Genomic DNA, 9219 nt, shown 5'->3' on the forward strand with positions numbered 1-9219 from the left:
AACCCTACAGAAAAATCATTGAACCCATATTTATACTTGAAGATATACGGTTGGACTTTAAAATTGGTATTGGTTTCCATTGAGCTAAGGTTAACTTGGTTTCAATAAATCAGATTCACAGTATAACAGAAATCCTTAAATTCTCGGATAAAAATACTCAAAAAAATAGAAGACGTCTTTCGTAACTTTATGCGAGTGACATGTTTATGAGCGACTTAGATAATACATCATGTTAAAAACTCAGAAAGCGAATAAATTCAAATTAAACATTTATATACAGCCGAAAGTTCGCTGAATCTTACATTTATATAGAGGAGTGTATAAATAATTGTGAACCGATATGAAATAATTTCCAGCATGACTGATGACATTTGTTCTTCCATAGAAGAAGTCAATATTGGAGACCTGATATGAACCAATGATTATTAGAAAGCATATACTAACATCACATCAACCGGATCTGAAGAAAGTTACTGCACCAAGAGCTACGGAAATCAAATCTGGCGATCGATTTATATGGGGGCTACATATAATTATAGACCAATATGGCCCAAATTTTGCATGGTTGTTGGAAGGCATAACTAAAATCACGTACCGAATTTTTAACCGAATCGGACAAAATTTGCTTGTTACGATCGGATGTTAACGTGATTTTAATAGACGGACTGACGGAAATCACTAGATCGACTCAACATTTCACTACGACCCAGAATATATATACATACATTATGGGGTCTGAGACCCATATTTCGAGATGTTGCAAATGGAATAACACTATGGTGTAGAGTATAAGAGACATAGTGTTTCCATTCCAAGCGACCATTCACATTTTTTCGATAAGACCACCTTATGCTATGACTACTGTTCTTAGTCAGAAAAGTTTCATCCAAACTTTCATTCCATTTTCCGAGAATACTTCAATGCTACTTCAAGCCTAAATAATATTGAAATTCTCCTGGTTGAGTTATGTTAGTAAAAATTGGCAAACCTTTACTGTTTTTAGGCTTATGGTTGCATGTGTTGTCAGCGCGGTTACCACAGTTGGTAGAATTCTACCAAAAATGGTAGATTTTTACTGTTTGGTAAATTGGTAGAATTCTTGATGTTTTGATAGATTTTACAAAATATTCCTCTTCAACCAAGAGGTACTTAAATTTTCTATAGAAATAAAATTTTGACTAAATTTTCTATAGAAATACAATTTTTACAACATTTTTTGTAGGAATAACATTTTGACATAATTTTCTATAGTAACAAAATTTTGCAAAAATTTTCTATAGAAATAAAATATTGATAAATTTTTCTATAGAAATAAATTTTTTGGAAAATTTTGTATAGAAAAAAAAATTTACAAAAATTATCTATAGAAATAAAATTTTTGGAAATTTTTCGATAGAAATAACATTTTGGGAAAATTTTCTATAGAAAAAAAATTGACAAAAATTATCTATAGCAATAAAATTTTTGAAAAATTTTCGATAGAAATAAAATTTTTGGAAAATTTTCTATAGAAATAAAATTTGACAAAAATTATCTATAGAAATAAAAATTTTGATACAATTTTCAATAAATAAAATTTTGACAAAATTTCTATAGAAAAAAATAAAATTTTGACAAAATTTACTACAGAAATACATTTTTGCAAATATTTTCTATAGAAAAAAATTTTGTTGTTGTTTTTTTTTTTTGATTTCAGCTTAAAACTATGCATTGACTAAACTACAAGTGTAGCTTAACCAACAGAGGAAAAGAATGTTTGTCAAATAAATTTTATTTCTATAGAATTTTTGTTTGCTAAATTTTATTTCTATAGGAAATTTTGTTAAAAATTTATTTCTATAGAAAATTTTTGCAAAAATTTATTTCTGTAGAAAATTTTGCCAAAATTTTATTTCTATAGAAATTTTGTCAAAATTTTATTTATTGAAAATTGTATCAAAATTTTATTTATATCGAAAATTTTCCAAAAATTTTATTTATATAGATAATGTTTGTCAAATTTTATTTCTATAGAAAAATTTCCAAAAATTTTATTTGTCTAGAAAATTTTCCAAAAATTTTATTTCTATAAAATTTTTTTGCAAAATTTTATTTCATTTCGTTTTGTTTTGTTATTGTTGGTTTTGTTCTTTAATCATTGTAGTTGTTTTTTTTTTTTTTGATTTCAGCTTAAAACCATGCATTGACTAAACTACAAGTGTAGCTTAATCAACAGAGGAAAAGAATGTTTGTCAAATTTATTTGGGCAAAGCCCTGTAGACTGCAAGATGATTGGATGGACGCACGTTTCGGAATTACCACATTCCTCATCCTCTACTTGCAGCAAAACTATCAACCAATTATCAGAATAAATTCAGGCAGTTCATTAAACCCAAGGTGAACCACACTTGAACCTTCCGAAAAAAGGTTTATGATAGCCGGCTTATGCCGAAATAAATTCATACAAACATTTCTCTTTTCACGCTCAAACTAAACCCAGCCAATTGCACTCAAATCGATAATTTGATGGTGGCAAAGAAAAAGAGAAATGTTTGTATGAATTTATTTCGGCATAAGCCGGCTATCATAAACCTTTTTTTCGGAAGGTTCAAGTGTGGTTCACCTTGGGTTTATTGAACAGCCTGAATTTATTCTGATAATTAGTTGATAGTTTTGCTGCAAGTAGAGGATGCTGGTGAGGAATGTGGTAATTCCGAAACGTGCGTCCATCCAACCATCTTGCAGTCTATAGGGCTTTGCCCAAATAAATTTGACAAACATTCTTTTCCTCTGTTGATTAAGCTACACTTGTAGTTTAGTCAATGCATGGTTTTAAGCTGAAATCAAAAAAAAAACAACTACAATGATTAAAGAACAAAACCAACAATAACAAAACAAAACGAAATGAAATAAATTTTTGCAAAAAAAATTTATAGAAATAAAATTTTTGAAAATTTTCTAGACAAATAAAATTTTTGGAAAATTTTCTATAGAAATAAAATTTGACAAACATTATCTATAGAAATAAAATTTGTGGAAAATTTTCGATAGAAATAAAATTTTGATACAATTTTCAATAAATAAAATTTTGACAAAATTTCTATAGAAATAAAATTTTCACAAAATATTCTACAGAAATAAATTTCTTCAAAAATTTTCTATAGAAATAAAATTTTAACAAAATTTCCTATAGAAATAAAATTTAGCAAACAAAAATTCTATAGAAATAAAATTTATCAAAAATTTTCTATAGAAAAAAATTTTCGATAGAAATAACATATTGACAAAATTTCCTATATAAATAAGTTATTGACAAAATTTCCTATAAAAATAACATTTTGATAAAATTTTTATTAGAAATGAAATTTTGCAAAAAATTTTGGAAAATTTTCGATAGAAATAAAACTTTGACAAATTTTCGATAGAAATAACAGGTTGACTGATAAGTCCCCGGTCTGACACATATGTTAGGTGGCGTCGCTAGTATTAAATGCATATTATGTTTATATAGGAATAACCTTCAAATGATTCGTGCCAAAATTTGACGTCTGTAAGTCAATTAGTTTGTGAGATAGAGTGTATTTTGTGAAGCAACTTTTGTTATTGTGAAAAAAATGGAAAAAAAGGAATTTCGTGTTTTGATAAAATACTGTTTTCTGAAGGCAAAAAATACGGTGTAAGCAAAAACTTGGCTTGATAATGAGTTTCCGGACTCTGTCCCAGGGAAATCAACAATAATTGATTGGTATGCAAAATTCAAGCGTGGTGAAATGAGCACGGAGGACGGTGAACGCAAAGAGGTGGTTACCGACGAAAACATCAAAAAAAATCCACAAAATGATTCTGAATGAACTAAAATGAAGTTGATCGAAATAACACAGGCCTTAAAGATATCAAAGGAACGTGTTGGTCATATCATTCATCAATATTTGGATATGCGGAAGCTCTGTGCAAAGTGGGTGCAGCGCGAGCTCACATTTGACCAAAAACAACATGTGTTGATAATTCTGAGCGGTGTTTGCAGCTGTTAACTCGTAATACACCCGAGTTTTTCCGTCGATATGTGACAATGGATGAAACATGGCTCCATCACTACACTCCTGAGTCCAATCGACAGTCGGCTGAGTGGACAGCGACCGGTGAACCGTCTCCGAAGCGTGGAAAGACTCATAAGTCCACTGGCAAAGTAATGGCCTCTGTTTTTTTTGGAATGCGCATGGAATAATTTTTATCGATTATCTTGAGAAGGGAAAAACCATCAACAGTGACTATTATATGGCGTTATTGGAGCGTTTGAAGGTCGAAATCGCGGCAAAATGGCCCCATATGAAGAAGAAAAAAGTGTTGTTCCACCAAGACAACGCACCGACCACCTCAAAAGGATACTCGCAGGGAAAAAATTTGGCTGCAATGAAGAGGTGATCGCCGAAACTGAGGCCTATTTTGAGGCAAAACCGAAGGAGTACTACCAAAATGGTATCAAAAAATTGGAAGGTCGTTATAATCGTTGTATCGCTCTTAAGGGAACTATGTTGAATAATAAAAACGAATTTTGACAAAAAAATGTGTTTTTCTTTGTTAGACCGGGGACTTATCAGCAAACCTGTTAAAATAAAAATATATAAAAATAAATTTTTGATAAATTTTCAAAACAAATAGAATTTTGATAAAATTTCTATAGAAATACAATTTTGACAAAATATTCTATAGAAATAAACTTTTGACAAAATTTTCTATAGAAATAAAATTTTGCAAAAAATTTCTATAGAAATAAAATTTAGCAAAAATTATCTATAGAAAAAAATTGGGAAAAATTTCCTATAGAAATAAAATATTGACAAAATTTCCTATTGAAACAAAATTTTGCAAAAAAATCCTCAAGAAATAGAATTTTAACTTAATTTTCTATAGAAATAAATTTTTGGCAAAAATTTCCTATAGAAATGATTTTTTTAAGTAAGTTCTCCCTCTTTGCAGAAGTAGTAACTTTCCCTTGCTATCGTTAAAACATTTAAAAATCGACACATTTACAATTCATGGAATATTTATACACAAAAAATTGGCTTTAGTAGGAGAGATGATAATATGTAATATTGCATAAATCATTTTTTTCAAAAAAAAATTTTTTCATACTAAGCACAAAGATTTGATCAAAAACTTCATAACAAAATTTTTTAAAATTGGTAGATTTTTGGTAAAATATTCTTGAAATTTTGGTATATTACTCTTGGCACGAGTGGCAACCGTGGTTGCCAGTCTCCTTTACGTTCGAAAACTTCAAATATTTATCAAAAAAAATGTGTTTTACAAAATATTTTTTTTTGCCGTAAATAAAACCCGATTTCGTTAATACTAAGCGCTGTTACTTGTGAGCTGCTTGTTTTTCAAAATTGTATTGCTATAGAAAATTTTGTCAAAATTTTATTTCTATAGAAAATTTTGTCAAAATTTTATTTCTATAGAACATTTTGTCAAAATTTTATTTCTAGAGAAAATTTTGTCAAAGTTATATTTCTAGAGAAAATTTTGCCAAATTTTATTCCTGTAGAAAATTTTGTTAAAATTTTATTTCTATAGAAAATTTTGTCAAAATTTTATTTCTACAGAAAATTTTGTCAAAATTTTATTTCTATAGAAAATTTTGTCAAAATTTTGTTTCTATAGAAAATTTTGTTAAAATATTTTCAAAATTTTATTTCTATAGAAAATTTTGTCAAAATTTTATGTCTATAGAAAATTTTATCAAAATTTTATTTCTGTAGAAAACTTTGTCAAAATTTTATTTCTATAGAAAATTTTGTCAAAATTTTATTTCTGTAGAAAATTTTGTTAAAATTTTATTTCTATAGAAAATTTTGTCAAAATTTTATTTCTATAGAAAATTTTATCAAAACTTTATTCCTATGGAAAAATTTGTCAAAAGTTTATTTCTATAGATAGTTTTGTCAAAATTTTAAGTGTATAGAAAATTTTGGCAAACTTTTATTTCTATGGAAAATTTTGTCAAAATTTTATTTCTATAGAAAATTTTGTCAAAATTTTATTTCTATAGAAAATTTTCTAGTTTTGTAAGTTTTGACAAAAATTTCTCTAGAAATATAATTTTGACAAAATTTTCTTTAGAAATAAAATTTTGCCAAAATTTTCTCTAGAAATAAAATGTACACAAAATTTTCTCTAGAAATAAAATTTTGACAAAATTTTCTATAGAAATAAAATTTTGACAACATAGAAATACGAGTAAAACTTTGCAAAATAATTTTTTTTTGTTTGGTACTTTTTTGCTAAAATTTTCTACAAATGTTGGTAGATTATTTTTGCTCGAGTGGCAACCGTGTATGGGACCACTTTTTTATATCCGAGCCCGAAGGGCGTTTCGCGTTGCGGTGACATTACTTAGAGAAGCCTTGAAACACCCAGAAATATCACCAATATTACTGAGAGGAGATAATCCACCACTGTAAAACTTTCTTGTGTTTAGTCGAAAGTTGGAGTTGAACCTACAGCCCTATGTAAACTGAAACAAGCTTGTCCGGTTCGAAAGTTGATTTCTTCACACTAATGATTTTGGTACCGATTCTGAGCCAAAGAAGCGGAGAAGAAGCGCGAACACATTAAGAGTTTTGACTGGTTAATACTAGGAGACAAATTTAAATTTATTCGTTTCTTCTGATTTTTTTCTTCATGATCTTAAATTTTCATATTCATGCTCGACATCAAGAAAATAGGCTATATGTTATATAAAGTGTTGAAAGACATCTCTAATTTTTGAACACGTTTTAGCTTTGTAGTCAATATACAATAGTGAACAAATTTAAAGACAATTTCATTAAATTTGAAGAATATTTTCAGATCACTTAACTATAAGAATAAAACAACTTCATTGAAAAGTATGGACAAGGAAAAAACGTTATATCAGAAAAATGAGTGTTTTCTGTTAAATATTCATTTACTTTGTTCTGGGTACGTTTCCTCTATTTAAACTTAAGGCACTTAATTTCATGACCAAAAGGGACACAATAGTTGTTGCAACACCAGTCCTGTATAAATATCCTCCCTTCTATTTCTACCACATTCCAATACGATTTTTGTCACTTACAACTTTTGTTTTAGCTGTTCAGCTGTACTGCCTGAATATTTCAGCTTTTTAAAAATGTCCCTTTAAATGGATCTTAGATCTATATGGTGCCTGAATATAAGAAACCCATCATCTTAGAAATGTAAATAGAATTGGACTGCTCACTTTAATATGTTCGAAGTTCTCCCTTATTCCTTATAAGATCAAAACCATGACTATCACCATATATCCCAAACAGTCATATTCAAACACTGTTTTTTTTTTTTGTATTTCTCTTTGAGAAAATTTGCTTTCTATTTATTTGATAAACACTTTTCTAGGGATTAATTTTCATAAAAAAAAATAATTAAAAAAAATTAGTCGTTGTGAATCAAAGTTCAAGATCATTTTGGCTACTCAACTCCTCAACGTCGTCCTCTAATAGTCGTAGTTCTTTTCGTATTGTTGTTGGTGACGATGACCACTGTGGTGGGAGTTTTGTTTGTGGGCAGGGGTTCTCTTGCCAAAGGGACTGTGTTCGTTGACTTCCAACATGTAGTCACCGGAGAGATCGCGAGCGGTGGCATAGCCCATATAGGTGCGCTTACCATAGCCTTCGTTCTTCTTGTATTCCTTCATGCAGCTGGCTTCGAGGGCAGGGAAGTTACGTTCATAACCGGGACGGGTAGATTCAGCGTAGTATTCGGTGGCACGCATAGAGGCTTCAACAACATTGCGGGCACCAGGGGCACCAACGGAGGGACCATTGGGGAAGAAATCAACATTGCCAACACGTCTGGTGGTACCCAAACCCAAGGCGGAGGTGTGGATGGCATCAACGAAATCAGCATCACCACGGGCCAAACCGGTCAAAACTTTGCGTTCCTTGGCCATTTGAGTGGCAGGGTCCAAAGCAGTGATGCGGCGCAATTTTTCGGAAGTGATTTCTTGGAATGATTTACCAGCGGCACCAGCAACATTAGCAGCAACACCTTGACCAATGACATGGATCATATCGGAGGGAACATCGCATTCTTCGGTCAATTGAGCCAAAGTTTTGGCAAGCATTTTACCACAACGTTCAACATCCAAAGTGGCATAACGTTCAACATTGGTGATGGTGTTACCCAAGTCAACGACAATCAAGCTACGGCCGAGTTTGTCTTGGTCTTCCCAGTTTCCGCGTTTTTCACCAGCATTCCAGGATTGGGGTTTTTGATTGATGCGTTCCAAGTGAGCTTCAACCATTTTCTTGTTGGCCTTCTTGACACTTTCCAAGGATTGGGGCAAACCGGTAATGAAAATGGTGACTTCCTCATCGCCGAATTTGGGCATGTTCTTGGCAGTTTGGACATAACGGCTCAAATCGGTGGATTCCATGCGGTCATCACAGAAGATGTGCACGGGAATTTGGCTTGGGCTGGGGACATAAGCAGGAGCAATGCCATTACCAACTTGGGACAAATGGTCTGTAAGGAATTGTAAGGATTATACTCGCGATTACATCTAAGTGTATTCCCCCAAAGTCATTACTTACACAATTTGCGCATCAATTTGGCACCCTTCTCAACAGGCATGTTCTCCAATTGTTCGAAGGTGACTTCATTCAAAGATGGAGTCTGTTCCAATTCACTTGGATTCAACCATTGGGATGGTTTCAAACTGTTACCATGACCACTGTGGGAAGAGGCCACAACAGCGGCAGCCAAACAGGCCACAACGCACAAAGCTCCCAATGGATTCATTTTTTTCCTAGATTGATTGAATTTCAATGATTCCCAAAATGAGTGTACTCGAGAACTTTGCAACGAACTATGTCTTTCCATCCATCAACCATGGAATTTTTATAGTAAAATCGCTATTGCCCAATAAGCGAACACAAAAGAAAATTTCGCTGACTTTGTGGGTGTTTTTTTTTTTTGGGAGCTGGCACTGTGGTTCTTGGTTTTATTATTTGACACATAAGAATTAACTGACATTGTGGTAAAATTGTAGACAACTTTTGCTAGTTCTAGCATATTTCAAGTCTTCGGAAATGTGGCCAAAGTTCAATAACCACGTAAAGAAATTTTGTCATTGAAAAAATAAACAAAAAAAATATACGGAGATTTAGGTATAAACATTTTTGGTACTATATGCAATATCTTTGAGTTTGATACAGAGTAGCTGACTCGAAGTGTACC

At 31.2% G+C, this 9219-nt stretch overlaps 1 protein-coding gene across 1 annotated transcript; it reads right to left on the reverse strand.

Moving 5' to 3' along the window:
- Positions 1 to 7379: 7379 nt before the first annotated feature.
- LOC142231897 (vitellogenin-1-like) lies at positions 7380 to 8852 on the reverse strand. Its single transcript, XM_075302560.1, has 2 exons — positions 8574 to 8852; positions 7380 to 8505 (listed from the first exon to the last, which is right to left on the reverse strand). The coding sequence occupies exons 1-2, from the start codon at positions 8779 to 8781 to the stop codon at positions 7475 to 7477; spliced, it is 1239 nt and encodes a 412-aa protein (XP_075158675.1). The 5' UTR covers positions 8782 to 8852; the 3' UTR covers positions 7380 to 7474.
- Between the last annotated feature and the right edge of the window lie 367 nt (positions 8853 to 9219).

This window comes from Haematobia irritans, chromosome 3 (genome assembly GCF_050003625.1).
Source record: "Haematobia irritans isolate KBUSLIRL chromosome 3, ASM5000362v1, whole genome shotgun sequence".
Classification (NCBI taxonomy): domain Eukaryota; kingdom Metazoa; phylum Arthropoda; class Insecta; order Diptera; family Muscidae; genus Haematobia; species Haematobia irritans.